Source organism: Muntiacus reevesi, chromosome 10 (genome assembly GCF_963930625.1).
Source record: "Muntiacus reevesi chromosome 10, mMunRee1.1, whole genome shotgun sequence".
NCBI classification, from domain to species: Eukaryota; Metazoa; Chordata; class Mammalia; order Artiodactyla; family Cervidae; genus Muntiacus; species Muntiacus reevesi.
Genome location: NC_089258.1, coordinates 8269807 through 8288551, shown reverse-complemented (window position 1 = coordinate 8288551; position 18745 = coordinate 8269807). Strand labels below are relative to the sequence as shown.

The window sequence follows — 18745 nt, the reverse complement described above, 5'->3', positions numbered from 1 at the left end:
GGCCACTCAGATATCTTCATTTGCCTGTTTTTTGTTGTCTTTTTATTGTGGTTGTATGGAAGTTTGCTTTTTTATAAACAGGTTAAACTGAAATTTCTTTCTGCTTCAGTTTCTTAGGCACCAAATTTAAGGAGTGCATTTTGAGAGAGCAGGTTTCTAAAATAAGTTAACATTTAAATGTTAAGACATCACCAGTAAAAAATAAGAGAGTTACAAATTAGGTGAAATTATTAGGTTAAGTTCTATAATGTGTAGTAAGAGCTTTCTTCATCTTTTTTTTTTTTTTTTTTAAAGTTCATCACAAAAATGTTCAGAAGATAAGGTAGATGTTGTTCTTTATTATTCTTACTCTGTTAGATCTTCTTCAGTGTGTTTACATTTTTCTCCTGTAATTCTTTTCCCTGTGTGACACTAATTCTTTTCCTATAATTCTTTTCCCAACTGTGACTCTGTATTCAAGTGCCCACACTGTTGGGAGCCATGATTTAAAAGACAAGGAGTAACCAACCAGTCTCTGCTTCTAAACAGCTTACATTTAATTTGCTTCCATGTCTAGATTCTCACACTTCGATGATTCCTTTGCTCTTGTCAAATCACTGTTTCTTTGGTTTCTGTCTGGCTTCATGTCTTTTCTGTGTATTCATCTCTCTGTCCACCTCCAGCCTCCCCTTCCCCTGTGTCCATACATATTAATAGAATATTTTTCTTGCTACTTTTATCATCAGTCCATAGGATGCCTGTATAAGAATCTAGCTACTTACTGCATAATATTATGTTCACTCTCTGTTTAGTACTAAATAGTATTAGGACTACATAGTACATAGGATCCCATAGTACTCAGGTAATCTTGGCCTCATCTCCTCCTAAAATACTGTAGCTGGCAGGTTGGTCTCCCAACTTTTCTGTCTACCTCTTATTTTACAGTTTTTCACACCCATTCAGCTCATGTACACACATATATCCACATGCAGGAACAGTGGCTTCCACTTAGAATCATAGGACATCAGGGCTATAAGGGATCTTGAAAATCAAGTAGCCCGTAATTTATTGGTGAAAGTGAAAACTAAGGCCATAAGAGGTCTTTTGTGAGTCCTCCTTCAAATATTTTGCTTCAATTGATTTTACCTCTGTTTAAACTTCCTTAATGTTCTTATAAGTGATCACCACCATATTGTATGATCTTCTATTATATTTAGTTTTTTATTACTTCTTTCACTGAACTTATCTTTAAGGATTAACACAATTTTTTTTTTCCTCAAGGATCCTCTAAAGCACCTAACATCGGGTCTTTGTTTCCGTATCTTCTAGAGTTGTCTTATGGCTGTACCAGTTCCATGAAAAATTTCTATTAAAAAAATTTATATACTGCTTTGAGAATTCTTTTCCTCCTCCTATATTTTTATAATGTAAAGGCCTCTTCTTAAAGGACCTTATATTTTATAGTTGAATTTTATGGAGGATTCTTTTTCCACCTGACTTTTGTCATTTAAAAATCTGTGTTAGCAGTTCTCTTAAAATTTAAAAGTAAATACAAATGATTCTTCCCCCAGAGGCAGTGCCACTTGCTTCTCATATGGACAGACAGGTGCTGGAAAGACCTATACCATGATAGGAACTCATCAGAACCCAGGACTGTACGCTCTGGCTGCCAGAGACATCTTCAGACAACTGGAAATGTCCCAGCCAAGAAGGCATCTTTTTGTTTGGATCAGCTTCTATGAAATCTACTGTGGACAGCTTTACGACCTTCTAAATAGAAGAAAAAGGTATTGGGTATGAGTGGGAAACTGTAAATCTATTCTTTATTGTTTTAAGCCAGAGTCCCACTGAAGCTTCAGTACTTTGGCCACCTGATGCAAAGAGCCCACTCATTGGAAAAGACCCTGATACTGGGAAAGATTGAGGGCAAAAAGAGAAAGGGGCAGCAGAGGATGAGATGGTTAGATAGCATCATCAACTCAATGGACATGAATTTGAGCAAACTTTGGGAGATAATGGAGGACAGAGGAGCCTGGCGTGCTAAGTCCATGGGGTCACAAAGAGTCTGACACGACCTAGCAACTGAACAACAATAACAACCCACTGAACTGTGGGATTTAATGAGAGGCTCTGGTATACCAGTGCCCTTTTATGAAATGAGGGTCTCCTGAATCAGAGGCATATTTTTTAAAACTGTCAATTCAGCTACAGAAAATTGTAAATTAGCCTTCCAGCAGTGTTTTATAAGTGATCAATATCGTAATGTTCATCAAAAGACTATGTCTCTTTTACTGTGGTCTTTGAAAGGTCATAATCTCAGGAAGTCAGGAAACTAACATATACTTAAATCCCTTCCTATTCTTTTCATCTGTTATTATACTGGGAGAACTATAAATAATGTTTTCCCACTTCCTCTTGTTTTTTCTCTCAGTAATCTTAGGGTAAACTTAATGATAGTTTTCTGATATCAATAAAAATAAAATATTTTTTCATATTAGACTTTTAATTCTTATAAGGCTTTAGCTATTCCCTTTACAACATAATACAGTACTTTAGAAATGTGTTCATTCAGTAACAGATTTTAAATCCCTCTTGTATTCTTCTGGCATAAAGTTTTGCTTAGGTTGAAACATGATTTTCACTGAGTGGGAGGCAATGAAGTTGTGAAGGTATGGACTGACTGGGAGAACAGGGAAGAGAGGGAGGGGTTGGGGAAGTGGAGGGACAGAAGGTTGTCCTGAGAGAATTCACCAGACCTGAGACCTGTCGGGAGCAGCCACACCAGGTGGAGAGGAGAGAGCTGAGGCTGAGCGTGGTGGAAGTCTGGGAAAACCAAATCACATGAAAGACACTAGCCCCCTGTAAAGGTATCCAAGCCCCATAGAGTTGTCTAAAAGGTTGTGCAGGTTTCATGTGCTCCAGAACCACACTGGAATGGGGAGTAGGGGTGGAGGAGCAGCTCCAGTTCATGGAGAGCATGATAGGTAGGCCCCATCACAGAGGGGCACTAGGCTAGTATAACTGGAGAGGTCACAGAAGTGGACTTAGGCAGGCCACCACTCTGTGGACTATTTCAACCAAAGAAAGGGCCATCAGTATGCCATGGTTCAGAGAACGTACTGGAGTTGGGGGTTCAGTCATGACACAACTGCCAAATGAGGAAGGGGTTACTTTCAGGAAGAGATGCTTTTCTGTTCTCTGTGTTGGTTTTGAAGCTTCAAGTTAGCTTCACCACAGCTTCTCTTTCTAGCTTAATACCCTTATTTGGAGCCTTTTCCAGTCAACAAGGCCACTTCCTTTAAAGAACAGTTGGTATAAGAATAAAAGCCGCTGTTGTACTGTGCTGTGTGTGTGTGGTTTGTTTCTTTGTGAGTACAATTCTTTAATGAGCTACATCGATATATTGCCCTGTATTTCTGCCTTTGATGATAGCCACAGGAGTGGGGATATGCTGACTTCTGGGTAAAAGCTTCTCTGGGGCTCTCTAGAGAAAACTCACACTTACTCTGAAAATGTCTTGAGCTGGGAGATGTTAGGGTTTTTTGTTTTCTTTTTTTAATGTCTTTGGTTAATTGGCTCATATCTCTTTTTTTCCCTACTTTCTGAGACTTCTGAAATGTCCTGCTTCAATGATAACACCCTTTCTTATTTGTTTAGAGCTGTTACAACTTATCCTGTTGTTTTTAAATAAAATATATTTTCTGTAAAAGGGGCTTTGACAAAGGTAAATAGAAGTATATGTGCTCAGTCTACCTCTTACACTAAAAGCCAAAGTTTATAGATCTTAAAATTAGCTCTTTAAAGTAGAAGATAATTTGTCTTTATACCTTTGCATAAAAGTTGTACAAGTGTACTTCTTGCTTATATGATTTGAAAATACAGCAGTACACTTTAGGCTATTCATTAGGAACTTTCCGGGGTGAGCTCAGGGAATAGGGTCTGGGAAATATATTCAGGAGTGATGTGAGGGTGCTGAAAACTTGATTATTCTTTTATTCCCAAAGCCCAACTGTTCCAATAGAGTTGTCTTCTGAGAGGTCATGAGCATCGATGAGGCTGTTTCCCTATCCTTCTGTAAAAATTTGGAAACTTGGGGTGAGGGATAGACAGAGAAAAACATTTTTTGAGAAAATCTTTTTGTTTGGCTATGAAGTGAAATTCCAGTATTCATTTTAATCACTGTCTTCAGTTCAGTTCAGTTCAGTCGCTCAATCGTGTCTCACTCTTTGCAACCCCATGAATCACAGCACGCCAGGCCTCCCTGTCCATCACCAACTCCCAGAGTTTACTCAGACTCATGTCCATCAAGTCGGTGATGCCATCCAGCCATCTCATCTTCTGTCGTCCCCTTCTCCTGCCCCCAATCCCTCCCAGTATCAGGGTCTCTTCCAGTGAGTCAACTCTTCGCATGAGGTGGCCAAAGTATTGGAGTATCAGCTTCAGCATCAGTCCTTCCAATGAACACCCAGGACTGATCTCCTTTAGGATGGACTGGTTGGATCTCCTTGCAGTCCAAGGGACTCTCAAGAGTCTTCTCCAACCCCACGGTTCAAAAGCACTATCTTGCTGAGGGAGAAAATAATCTTAGTGTCTTTGATAGATTGAATACCTGCCCCTTGGCAGATCTGGTTTGATGGTGGTAGATGTAACCATTCATTACACTACGCTCAGGCCTGAGGCTTTTGTTGCAGTACTAACTCTTCCTTGCTTCCTTCAAAAATATATCAGGACTCCTTATGTTGCAAGTAGTAAAATAAAACCCTACTGTTACTGGCTTAAGCATTTAGGGAAGTCATTGACTAGAAAGCCTAGAGAAGCCTTAGGGTCTTTTGACTCTAGAGGTTCAGAGATGTTATAAAGACTCAGTTTCTTTGCATTTCTGTTCTACCTCCCATGATATTAGTTTCATTTCAAAACGGTCTTTTTTGTGAATGCAAAATGGCTACCACTGCTCCCAAGGCCACACGCTTTTTACTTCTAGAGGGAAAAAGAAGTACCTAACAATCAGAGACTAGAACTTTATTTTGATTGGATTAGCAGAGATCCTGTATCAAACTCCTGAGTCAGTCACTGTATCCAGGAATCCACTGATTGGATCTGGGTTAACCACTCATTCTGTTCTTTGTAGCCAAAGTTGTTGATTTATTTATGTACAGCCATCAAAGGCCACCCCTGAAGCCTAGCATCGGGGTCAGGAGGTGTGGGCTTGGGCAGGGAGAAGGCATATCAATCCCACTCAGTAGCAAAACTGCTACATAATGGGGGGAGTGGTGGAATGGGTTACGAGGGGTCTGTTACTGGAGCTCTGCCAAACCAACCACGTTCTTGTCTCTGCAGGCTCTTCGCAAGAGAAGATAGCAAGCACGTAGTACAAATAGTGGGACTGCGAGAGCTTCAGGTGGATAGCGTGGAGCTCCTCTTAGAGGTAATCTTCCTCCTTTACTGCCCCACTGTAGCAGCCCAAGTACAAGGAAAGACATCATTTTGCTATCTCACAAGTATAATGGACTCGGATTTAGGCAAAGGGCGGATTTCCCTCATAGCTCAGTTGGTAAAGAATCTGCCAACAATGCAGGAGACTCCAGGTTGATTCCTGGGTCAGGAAGATCCCCTGGAAAAGGGAAAGGCTACCCACTCCAGTATTCTGGCCTGGAGAATTCCATGGATTGTATAGTCCATGGGGCTCAAAAGAGTTGGACACAACTGAGTGACTTTTACTTCACTTGGGCAAAGGGCAATGACAAACACGCCATTTCACGTTTCTGAAATACAAATCCTCTTCTGAGAGGATGGCTCCTTTCTCTACAAGGTCTCAGTGCCTTGATAGTGGGAAGTAAGGCATTTGGGAAAGCCTAATGCAGGAGAGGATACTTTGGGGCCAGTTTCAATGGCTGCTAATGTGCTTTTCTATGGTAATGGACTCTGATAAAGGCTGCTAGAGAGAGAGATATTCATATTTTAAATAAAAATTTTAATGGATAATACCTTCACATGGACTCAAAATTCAAAAGTTACAATGAAAATGTTCCTTTCATTCCCTTTTCTTGAGGCAACTAATTTATTTTTTGTTTTTTTGTGTGTATCTGCCCAAAAGTGTTTTAAAATCTGCTTTTTCATGTTCACGCTTTTAAAATACCCAACCTAGTGATTTTTTTTTAGTATTTTCAAAAAGTTGTGCAGTTGTCACCACTGTCTAATTCCAGAACATTTTTATCACACTGAAATGAAATCCTGTACCATTAGCAGTTACTCTATTTCCCCTCCACCTGGTACCTGAAAACCATTAATTTCTACCTGTATGAGTTTACCTATTCTGGCCATATCATATAAATGTAATCACACAATATGTAAGCTTTCTTTGGCTTTTTTCACTTAGTGTAATGTTTTCAAGGTTCATCTATGTTGTTGAATGAAGTACTGATAAATGTACTTCATTCCTTTTTATGGCTAAATAATATTCTATTGTATGGATATACCATATTTCATTCATCTATCAGTTGATGGGCATGTAGTTTCAACCTTTTGGTTATTGTGAGTAATGGAGCTGCGATCATTCATGTACAGGTTTTGTGTGGACATATGTTTTCAGTTTTTTTGAGTATATTTGTAAGAGTGGAACTGTTGAGTCATACTTTTTGAGGAACTGACAAACTGTTTTCCAAAGTGGCTGCACCGCTTTATATTCCTATCAGCAGTGTAGAAAGGGGGTTATTGTTTTAAAAGCTCCCACAGTGATTCTAACATGCAGCTATCATAGTCATTCTAGTACATCCAAAAAGCCTGGCTAGAGTGAAAGGGAGGAGACTGGAAGGACAAGTTGGGTACTTGACAATAACCACCTTTAGAACAGCTTCACAGTACATCCCTCCAGGGCCTTGGGTGTGTGAAATGGCAGGGTGGCCCACCATTGGCACAAGTCTTTTTCTAACAGTTTCTTTTTCTTGGGACAAATAGGTAAATTTTATTTAAAGACTGGAAGCTTGTATTTATGTGATTATCAGACTCCTGAGTCCTGGTATCCAAAATCCAAGGATGGCACCTTTTGTGGCTGTTTTTAACAGTCACCTGAGAGCCAAGACCCTCTTTCCAGTGATCACAGAGGCAGATGCAGAGCAAAAGAAGGTGGGACATGTTGAAGGGCTCCCTTGAGACTGTTGACTATTCTTGACCTGTCCAGAGCTCCCTCCACGGCAGAGTCCTCAGGAGAGTGTTTCTCATACGCCTGTTACCTGTGGTCTTCATGCCCCCAACTAGTCATTCCTTTATTTGGCTGGGAGTCTCAGGAGAGTTGGTCCTCACGATGCTGTTGTTCCTGGGAATTAGACCAATTGAATGTGAAAGGATCAAACACTAAAAAGAAGTCCCTTTTCCTTGGCTATGGGGTCATAACTGTGTTAGTGGATAGTTCAGTGTCAAATCACTCTCATCCTGGAAGAGTTTATGGCACTGCTCTGTCCTAAGGTGTATTTTCTAAGACCAGCAGAAAGAAGTTTCTTGTTAGTGAACAGATTGCCATTGTTGCCATATACCCTCAGTCTGTAATACATACGACGTAGTACAAGAAGGAAGCCAGCTGAGATCAAGGTGGAAAGTTGACATAAATTATGGATATCTGACGTGGCTACCCTCGTAAACATTTATTGACTTGGAGCAGCAGCACTTGCTAACTCAGGTGTCACCCTTTCTCTCGGGTGTCACCATCCCCCTCGCTCAGGTGTCACCTCTGCGTTTGCTCAACTGTCACCCTCAGGCGTCATCTTCATGGATGTCACCATCGCAGATCACCCACAGGCTCACACAGGCATGGCCACTTGTTGCCTGCCTGCACAACTAACAGCTTCATTTTTCACACAGGATTGTCCTTCCTCCAAGAGGTTTCTCCTTCCAGGTATATTTTATTACCTGGTCTTAACAATCCAGGCACCAGGGTTTCCCTGCCTTTATAGAGGACTCGCTGATTCATCCAGATTTGGAATCAAGATTTTGTCAGGCAAACAATGGGCATTTTTTCAGTTGTATAGGTTTTCAGGTTTTCAAGTCTTTCTTACAGACATCACATGTACCTATAGGTTTCCATTCTCAAACTTCTAATAAATCTGCTTCATGTTTTAATGCTGCCTTGGCTGTAATTGGTAGCCGAGGCCCACAGAGCAAGAGCTTCCCTAAGATAAGTCTCAGTCAACTTAGTCTATACACAGTGCCTCTCCTGCTCAAGTGCTCATAGCCCATCTTTGGTATTTGTGCTGGAAGCTTGGTGATTAAAGCGTGGATGGAGCTGGGTCCTGGGGCCATGTGTCCTTGAACACATCTTTTACCTGTCTGAGCCTGAAACATGTGGATGTTTTATGATTGGGTTGGGTGATAGAGAAGGAAATGAGATAATGTACATATAATGCTTACTGTGATGCTAGTTGAATTTGTCATGTCTGTTATTCTTTTTTTTTTATATATATTTATTTATTTGGCTGTATCAGGTCTTAGTTGTGGCATGAGGATCTTTAGTTATAGCACGTGACCTCTTAGTTGCGGCATGTGGGATCTAGTTCCCTCAACAGGAATCAAACCCAGGCCCGCTGAATTGGGAGCATTAAGTCTTAGCCACTGGACCAGCAGGGAAGTCCCCACATCTATGAATCTTATTAATAAGTCCCCAAATATTTTCCAGTGCCATAGAATTCAACAGTTGTCTCTCCTTTCTATTGTAGCAGGTCCCCATTTTACTACTCATGTAACATGTTTGTCTAAAGGGTCTAGATCAAGAAACTTGCCCAGTAGACTTTATTATGAAAGGAAGACTTTGAAAAGAAAGAGGTAGTGAGAGAAACAGGAGGCCTGTGATTTTTAAGGTGATGCATTAATTTTATTGTTTCTTGACTTGCATTTCTCTCAAATAGATTGTCTCTTTTTGTTCTTTATCCTCTTCCTTTCCTTTTCCTTCCTTCCTTCTTTTTTTAATTGTACTTGGGAGCCATGGAATCTCATGTTGTTCCATAAAGCTCTATTTCTCCATGGATCTCTGATTATTTTACATTTTTTAAAAGAAATAGTTTATGTTTTGGAAGTTTACACAAATATGTTAGTTCTTTAGTATATATTTTTTAATTAGTATTTTTCGAGAACTTATATGTGCTAATTGTAGTACTAACTACTTTACATACTATGTGTTATCTCTTTTTGATCTCAACAATAACTTATGAAATTACCATATTATAGGTAAGAAAATGAGGCCCTGAAAAGTTTAGTAGATTTTCAAGAGTTGAGACAACCATATTGTCAGAACTGGCATGTGAACCCAGACAGTTTAACTTCGTATTTTGTCTTTAACTGCTACACTTGAGTTGTATGCCACTTACAAAAGTTTGACTGATGACCTTTGCAGACTGCCTCATTTTTACTCCTCAGAGCTCAGTTGCTTTATTCCACAGTTTCTGAAAAACATGGTGATTGCAGACTGCTACTGAGGCTGAGGAAACAACCATACACCAGAAATTCCCTCATGTCTTCCCTAAAAGGCATTTAGTTAGGAAAGGTCGTGCCAACATGTTAGATTTTCTGAGATGCACTCACAGGTACCTAGTACCTCATGGTGAATAAGGTGTACTGAAAAGTCAAACATAAAACTCTGTAACAGAACCTCGGAAGACAGTCTTTCTTAACTCCCCTTGTGGGGATGAACCACAAGGCCACCCCTTCGGCTTCCTGTCAGTATACACAGTTCCTGACTAGGTATGACCTTGAGGCCTCTCTGAGCTCTCATTAAATTCCAGCAGAAGTAGCATCATTGCTGCCATCATGTGGCAGAGGGTACCTGGCCTCTATCCCTAGCCTGACCATATGCTGCCTGTATGACCTTGGATAATTCACTTAACTTCTCCTTTATCTATCAAGCATATCGCTTACACAAATCACAAATGTAGACATTTAAAAGATCTCTGTTTCTTCATGAAGTTTGTAAGAGGCTGTGTGTGTGTGTGTGTGTGTGAGTGTGTGTGTGTATCAAAAGAGCTGTGAGAATCCTGAAACTCTGGGAGGAGGAAATGCACCAGAATCTTTTTAACTCTGAAGTTATGGAAGGTATATATTTTCATTTTTATATTTTTCCTATATTTTCTAAGTTTTCCACAGTAAGCTTGTCTTTCTTTTCTAATGAAAAAAGAGAAGTTTAATAAAAATAATACAGATTTTAAGTAATCCATCATCTTTGCATTATGATCTTTGAAAGTGTGAAATCAGAATGATAGGAAAGGCCAGGATAAGGAAGTACATTTAAACTAGATGGTTCACGGGAATTCCCTGGCAGTCCAGTGGTGAGAGCTTGACACTTCACTGCTGTGACTCCAAGTTCAATCCCTGGTCAGGAACAAAGATTCTGCAAGCTTCATGGCATAGATAGGTAAGTAAACTACATGGATCAGTCATAGGTCTGGTCTTAAGACCTAGCCAGCATCCAGCCTTATTTATCAGTATTTTGGGGGAGGATTTTTTGTTGTTGTTCTTTGGCACTTACCACAACCAGTATAAGGGATACTATTCTAACTCTTCTGATTTCTGATTAGCAGCAACAAGCTGTCCATGCAGTTGATAATCCAGTTTTGTAAATTAACAAGTTCTGCTCTTTATAAAAGGATTTATCAGGTAGTCCCTTTAAACTTTTAGCAAGCTATTTACAAAATGAGTACATTTAAAATCTGGTTCTAAGATACAATTCTAAATCTCACAGGTAATCTTTAGAGACATAACTATCACTTAGGCCATGAAGAAACTTAATAGTAGTTAATTTTTTTTAGAAGTACCTACCCCTGCTAGTTAAGGTATTTTATAAACTATTGTTTATAGTTTGACTCTGTCAGCTTTTGAACTCTTAATTTGGAAATGGTAGCCATGTTCAATATGACAAAAATTAAAATTCTGAGAGATTGAGATAGGACTTCCTTTAGTCTAATTCACACTGCAAATAAGTGAATTTATCATAAGTGTCCCCACAATGTGGTGGAAACCACATGGGCTTTGGAATCAGCCACAGTAGATGCTAGATGTAGAATTTGGTTCTGCCACAAAACAGCTATTTGTGAGCAAGTCAACCTTTGAATTTATTCCTCAGTTATAAACTGAACATAATAATCATACTCACCTCATCTTAGGCTACTGGGAGGATTCTGTCAAATATTTTTAAGGTTCATCACCTATTTGATTCTCAGTAATTAACACTTCCCAAAATCAGGGCAGCATATACATATATGGCTGTGTTTTCAGTGGCTTGAGGCCATTCCCAAGGCTTCACCACTTCTCCCCCATTCCTTTGTGGCCAGAGGGATCCACATTAGTCTTTACTCCCATTTGAAGGGGCAGTGGTCTCCAGGGTAATCATGGGCTCATAGCAATTTCGATAACTCATCACTTCCATGTTTCCACATGTCAGGCCCAGTCTCCTTTATGACTGCATTGTGGTGGAACAGGTGGATGTGATTATTCATTCTGGGATGCACATTTCTGTCCTTTGCTTCAGTTACTACGACAGATGGGTATTATGGGACCTTACTCTGGAGCCAAGTTATGCCCTGCGGAGTTGAGTCAGGATAAATCCATCAAAGATATTAAAAACAGTGTATGAGATCAAGAAGTAAATTAGCTCTTGAGCTGTTGAATGTTCTCCCCCAAGATTAGTTTTCCACATTGTTGTCATTGCTCTTGGGTACTTACTGTTTATGATTTAGTGTTTAGGCAGTTTTCCACATAGAGGGAAAAGACTGCAGTATACTGACAAATCTCTGGTCTGTGCTGCTCTCAGCCAACTTTTAGGAGCCAGAAGGCTTTGTTTACTCCTTGCAGAAGTCATCCTATGGATTTTATTTTCAGGTGATCCTCAAGGGCAGCAAGGAGCGCAGCACCAGGGCCACTGGAATTAATGCAGACTCCTCCCGCTCTCACGCTATCATCCAAATTCAGATCAAAGATTCAGCCAAGAGGACATTTGGCAGGTGAGCTAGAAATATGCAAGGAACTGCATTGTCTGCCTTTTCTTAATGTGACTCTGAAATATGTGTTGTCAACAACAGGACATCCTGCCCCATAGAGTTCTTTGTTTCAGGGATACACCGTAGAGTTATTAACTCTGAAATAAATCATTACACCAAAGTGCCACCAGTTGATTAAACATGAAGTAATGACCTATTGTTGGTCAACTCTAAGTTATTAAAAGGAACATTGATTGCTTCTAGTGTGAAACACAGTATCAGCAGAGGAATAGTAGGAAATGCATCTCAGAGAGCTTACAAGCCAAAAAAAAGGAAAATTAATCCATCCTTCTTGAAAGAAGCCATACGACAGTTGGGTACATTCATCGCCTCTCTGGTGCTATCTTAGCATCACTCTGCCACAGTGATGGATGGGCCTATCTCACCTCTGAGTAATGAGTCTTTCAAGGGGTGGGGGGCTGGAAAGCAGCCCACAAAAGTCTCTATTTAATTATCTAAGTGGTCACCTAAGTGATTTGCATTGTAGTCATTTAGCCTTATGGGAAGAATGTTTAATTAATTCCAATCATACTTTCTCACAAATGGTTAAAGCCAACAGAAGGGTGTAAGTGGATTAAAATCTTGTTTGGAAAGTTTTGGAAAACTGACAGTAATGTCTTTAACTTTCCTGAGGATGGGCTTGTGTTGATTTCTTCCTGCCATCACAAAGTGTTGACTGATATAAAAAGAAACCAAAGCCCCAAAGAAGTCTTGCCTGCTGTGTCTGTTCTCTAGGATCTCTTTCATTGACTTGGCTGGCAGTGAAAGAGCAGCGGATGCCAGAGACTCAGATAGACAGACAAAGATGGAAGGCGCGGAAATAAACCAGAGTCTTCTGGCTGTAAGTTGTTCAAAACCTTTCATCTAAAAGTCCTTCTTGAGAGATTTTTCCCATCTTTACATGCAGCCAAAGTGGGTGAGGGTGGGTTGGAATAAGGCAGTGGAATTCCAGGGTTGGAGATGGAGGCTGCCTGGTGAGATTCTCGGCAGTTCTAGATAGCTCTTCCTCTCTCCCTGCCTTCTCTTCCTCTGGTCAGTCCTGCCAGTTAGAAACAAAGAAGTATTTCTGCAGTTGCGTGAATGGTTCACTTAAGTACATTTTCTGTTCTCGTCAGGTTTTAAAATTACCATCGGGAGGCACAGAATGTCTGACTATCTCCTTTTGTGATTTTGAGAATTAAGAAAGAGTCAAGTGTTATCAATCTAATTCCTCCATTATTATGTTTCCTATCAACCTTTATGCCTTGTGGTTTTAGCAGGCGTCAGTGAGCATTACTTTTATCCCATTGCTTTATTAGGAATTCCAAAATGGTGATATTCTAATCCTAATATTCCTCTGTATTTATTAGCGGAAAGAACTTTCCCCCAACTATCTGATTATCCTGAAGTGTAACTCATACAATGGAGGCAAGATAAATGCTTGGTTCTTTGCCTTCGCTCACCAGTTTTCAGAATGAGTTGATGTCCTGGTAACCTGAACATGACCATGAGTTTGTTGTTCTTTACTTTTTTTGTTTGTTTTTGTATTATTATAAACTCACTGTCCTCTCTCTCTTTTTTTTTTTTAATTTATCCATTTTTGGCCCTTGTGTTCCTATGTCTTTTTGTCACAACCCTACTAGTCCTTGGCTTTCTAGTATGACAAAATGTTGTAGGCTTATCTTGTACATTTTTTCGCCAGAACTTAAATCAGCCATTTCTTCAACAAGCCTAAGTTTTAGAGGGAAATGGTATTTAGGGAGCATTTAGGAGTGGTAGTGGTGCTTATCACCACTGGGTGAGTTCTTACTTCTAGGTCATTTTGATGGACAGAGAAGGGGAAAATGTATCATGGATTCATACTAATAAATTAATTAAAAATTAAGACTACAGGGTTTTTGCTTAGCTTTTTTGAATTTATATTTCTCTCCCTTTTCTCTTATGCTAAAATTCTTAGTTCCTAACAACATTAATGTAATTTATTTGCTCTACCTCCATATGTATGTATACCAAAATAATGGTGTATTACTTTTAATATGATTACTGAATTCAGATTAAGATTTCTTTGCAGTTGTCCTTTTTACCCTTATGTTGTATCCCTCTTGGGATATACAGTCATAATATTATATTGCAAAGTCTCTTTAAATCTGTGTGTTTAAGCTCACCAATTTTGTATTCAGTTAAAGAAAAATTATAAAGTAAGCCACATTCAGAGAGGTTAGTGTTCATCTCGGTCCTCTCAATCCTGTCATCCCCCTCCCCTTAGGTAACCATTTTCTACCAACATGTTTGTTTGTGCTCACCCCTTTCTCAGGGGAGAAAAGAAAAGAAAAGGCTAGCATACTGTTAACACTGTTCTGCAGTTTGCTTTTTTCACTTAACAGTATCCTGGAGCTCATTCACGATTGTGTATAGAGACCCCCATTCCTTTTTAGTACTGCCCTGTTTCCATCCACATTAAGTCTTTTTGATTAGAACTGAAATCTCCAACTAGATACATTACTCTCAGGTCTCATGAGGGGTAAATTGAGAGGCTGAGAGAGATGAGAGAGTCAGCATCTTTTTATTATTATTTAAAATTTTTGAATAATTTTAGATTTTAAAAAAGCTTCAAAAATAAACATATAGCATTCCTTCACCGAGCCTTCCCAGTGTTAACATTTTATATAACGATAGCAATTTAAATCAGGAAATGAACATTAAAATAATTCTATTAACTGTCTACAGACCTTGTTTGAATTCCATCAGTAGTCCCACCCGTGTCCTTTTTTGGGTCTAGTTACCTATAGTTGTCATGGCTCTGTAGTCTCCTCAGTTTTTGTCAATCTTGACCTTAACACCTTTGAAAAATGCTGGCCAGTTATTTTGCAGACTGTGTCTGAATTTGGGTTTGTGTAATGTTTTCTCATTATTAGGTTGAGATGATGAATTTTTAGCAAGAATAGCGCAGAAGTTGTACCCTTCTCAGTGTACTGTAGCCGTCAATATGTCATTACTGGTAATGTTAAACTTGATCACTGAGTTCAGGCGATTTGTGCTAGGTTTCCCCGTTGTGAAGGTATGATTATTCCCTTTGTAATAAGTATCTCATGGACAGATACTTTAAACTATGCAGTACCTATAATGTCCATTGATGACTCTTACCTGTAACAGTTATTACTGTGGGGTTTACATGATGAGGTTTTTCTGTGTCCATTATTCTATATTAGAGGATCCCCTTGTGGCTCAGTGGTAAGGATCCGCATGCCAGTGCAGGAGGTGCAGCTTCGATCCCTGGGTTGGGAAGAGCCCTTGGAAAAGGAACTGGCTACCTACTCCAGTGTTCTTACCTGGAGAACCCCGTGGACAGATGAGCCTGGCAGGCTACAGTTCATGGGGTTGCAAAAGAGTCAGACACGACTTAGTGACTGAGCACACAGTCTACATTAATTAGTTGGAATTCTACTGCAAGAAAGAGCTGTTTTTTCCTCTTTATTTATTTACTTACTTATAACAGTAAATGGGTATTTCTTTCATTTGCTAAATTAGAATCCATTTCTATCATTACTTATTTTCTTGCTCACATTTTCCCAAATGGCTGTTGGGAGTTCTTTCTGCGGTTCTGTCCATAAGTTCTTTCAGGTTGGTTTTGTATCCTTTTGACATGCTCATCATTTTTTGAGCATCTTCTTGCCTTTTGGCACTAAAGGTGTCACACACTCTTCCTTGCCCTTGCCCTGAAATCAGTCATTTCTCCAAGGAGCTAATACACTTTTGAGTACGTACTATATACTAGTGAGTTTAATCTTCACAACAGATTCTCTTATTCCCTCTTTATAGATCAGGATTCTGAAGCTCAAGTTAAGTGAATTTGCCAAGGGTCCACAGCCTCTAGCTAGAAATCTTTGATTCTCATGTTTAAATTTATGGTCTAGGAATTAACTAGGAAACCTATGAGGTACCTGTGGAGAGGGCTTCCCAGGTGGTGCTAGAATCCGCCTGCCAATGCAGGAGTTACAGGTTCAATCCCTGGATCGGGAAGATCCCCTGGAGGAGGGCATGGCAACCCACCCCAGTATTCTTGCCTGGAGAATCCCATGGACAGAGGAGCCCAGAGGGCTATAGTCCATAAGGTCGCAAAGAGTCGAACACAACTAAAGCATCTTAGCATGGCATGGCACCTGTGGAGTATCCTTGGGGCTTGGCTGTCTTTCTCACATGGGAGACAACATGTGAAGGAGCCTAGAAACAAGCCTTAAAGAATAGGATCAAAATCTTGTGTTTTGTGAGGTGTACAAAGATGCTCCTTTTTTCTTTCCTGGGTATTTCCCTTGCTTTTCCCTTAGAGCTTAGTAAAGTCTACTTTCCATTCTGATTCAGCAAGGCTAAAGGGACCCAAGGGCTCATAGAAATTGATGGCCACACTTGGATTTGAGTATGTAAGGGGCAGGTGTAACTCAGGGGCCAGGTTTGGTTACCTGTTATCCCTTCTAGAGAATCTTCCCAGTACTAAAGTTTGGGGATATTGGACTGACTTGTAATAAGAGGAAATTCCTTTATACTGTCTTATAACCTTACAGCTTCTTGGATAGAGAAGGGTTAGCTGTGGACATCTATGGCTGCTGCCAAGAACAGTCGCTAATTACCTTTTCTTGGTGAACTCCCAGCACTGGCAGTTCCAAGGGATCCCTTCCATTCTCTTCCCTCCCTTTTTTCTCATTTACTGTCGCTTACCCTAGATGCGTGACTCAGAAATAGAAGGTCTGTCCTCCCTGGTCTTGTCCCCTCAACCCCTGCCCTTTCTGATGGGCATGTTGCCCTCGGAGATGTACATATCCAGATTTCTGCTGGCACTAGTGATGTCCAGTGAGCACTTCTTTGAGAGGCTCTGCCCAGGAGCAAGTGACATGCCCTTCTTTGCCTTTGGGCCACCATCCCTACTTTTTTTAATGAGGGTGTAGACCTAGGTCATTTCTTAGTTCCTTCCCAGCTCTGCCTCTAGGATTTCTCCTGTTCCATTCAGACAACTTGTATCTGAATCTGTACTTGAAGATGTACCTACAGGTGTGCATGTGTGAGCAGGGAGGCAGGGGAGTGGCATGGGTATTTTCTCTATTTACGTGCATCTTGTAGTTGGGAAGAGTGTGAGGAAAAAAGGGAGCCGGCAAGCCAGAACTGCCACCACAGAAGTTGGACTCTGGGACCAATGGGAGGGTCCCTGGGTTTGTCAGTTCTGCGCTATCAGCTCTAATCCTAGGTTCACAGCCTTTAAGTTGAGAGGGGGCCAGGGGCAGGGTAGGCATAGATAGCATAGGATGATGTTTTCCAGTGTACCTTGATTGTTCTTGTTGAGCAAGAAACTACCAGGGCATTTTGACTTCCTTTGGAGGAGGGTTGCATGAGCGTGGTTTATTTTTTAAAAAATCTGATCTGTTAGTCTCACTTTGCATGTGATATTTGATGTGCTTGTTATTCTACCACTTTGCAGCTGAAGGAATGTATCCGTGCATTGGATCAGGAACACACCCACACTCCTTTCAGGCAAAGCAAATTAACTCAGGTAAAGTTAAATATGAGCTTTGAGTTCTGGTTCACTGGTGTGTTCCTTCTTCCATTCACTTAATCATTCAGGAGAGCATCCACTGCCAGCAAGGCATGATGTGGTGGAGGGCGGGCGGCGAGGGAGCGGGAGGAGGGGAGGAGTCACCTTCCTTCTAGGAGCTCTCAGTCTTGAAGAAGAAAGGGCATCCTCAGGCAAAGATCCCTGCAGTACACAACAGCCAGGCAGCGGTGGTCACCGTCCAACAGCTTTCCATTTATTTCTAACAAAAACAAACCTTGTGGATTTAGTGGCGTCTCTGAGCCTTTGAAGGGGATGGTAGTGTAGCTGTCTTGGTTCTCTCTTAGTTGTAGACTTAGATAGACCAATGTTTCAAGACAAAAAATAATGGCAGCATTTAAAAAGAATGAGATGGATTTTTGACATGTCCTTCCAGGAAAGATAACCAAGATCTATAGTTTAAAAATATGAAATAAGAAAAAAAAACTGCACATAAAAATTATGCATCTCTGTTAGCTGATGATTTTTAGTAGTAGGACCATAGCTTATTTTTTTTCTTCCATTTTTCTGTCATGAAAATGTGCTTTTTTGTTAGGAAGCACCAAGAAGAGTGGTGCATGGAGGACTCAGCCTAGGTACAAACAGCTGTGAAGACTGTTACAAAGACCCCTGGTTCCCTTCTGCACCAAGGCTGGGGACAGTAGGGGACAGAGGAGGCAGGAGGTGGTCTCGGTGAGGTGCTCTGTATTCTGGGAGGTGTTCCCACTCTGCGGCTAGACCCAACAGCTTCATGGGAGCTGGGGCAGAACCCATGATAACATAGCTCCTAACTTGTTAGAATCAGTTATCTATGGGTTAGATGGTTTCTTCTCAAACATGACTATAGCTGGGGACTCAGGAAACCCTTCTTTTGGGTGGTTAGTCCTGATTCTGACATCGGCTTTGTTATTTTTCAAAACTTGTCCTCCACCCCCAGAAATTGTGTTCCTGTTTAATTAAATCAGTAATTTCACACATAAATCCACTCACAGAATCATACACCTTTTTCACACAAACATAAGTTTTAGATCTTTCCAGGTACCTAAGTACGTGTATCCATAATTAGTTTTTATGGTTGTATGCAGTTTATAATTTTTTAGTGTTACTTGTTTATAGACTTAGAGATTTTCCAAATTTTACTATTATAATATTGTAATGAATATCCTGTGTATACTTTTTTTTAAAATCAGTTGAG

The 18745-nt window shown here is 40.3% G+C and overlaps 1 protein-coding gene across 2 annotated transcripts in view; it reads left to right on the top strand.

The window, feature by feature from the left end:
• The window catches only part of KIF24 (kinesin family member 24), a 63848-nt gene that overhangs the window by 33907 nt on the left and 11196 nt on the right, over positions 1 to 18745 (top strand). For both annotated transcript variants that reach the window (XM_065901583.1, XM_065901582.1), the window contains exons 6-10: positions 1551 to 1766; positions 5317 to 5404; positions 11836 to 11957; positions 12729 to 12834; positions 17440 to 17511. In XM_065901583.1, coding sequence (XP_065757655.1) covers positions 1551 to 1766; positions 5317 to 5404; positions 11836 to 11957; positions 12729 to 12834; positions 17440 to 17511 — 604 coding nt within the window. The remainder of the gene's footprint in view (positions 1 to 1550; positions 1767 to 5316; positions 5405 to 11835; positions 11958 to 12728; positions 12835 to 17439; positions 17512 to 18745) is intronic.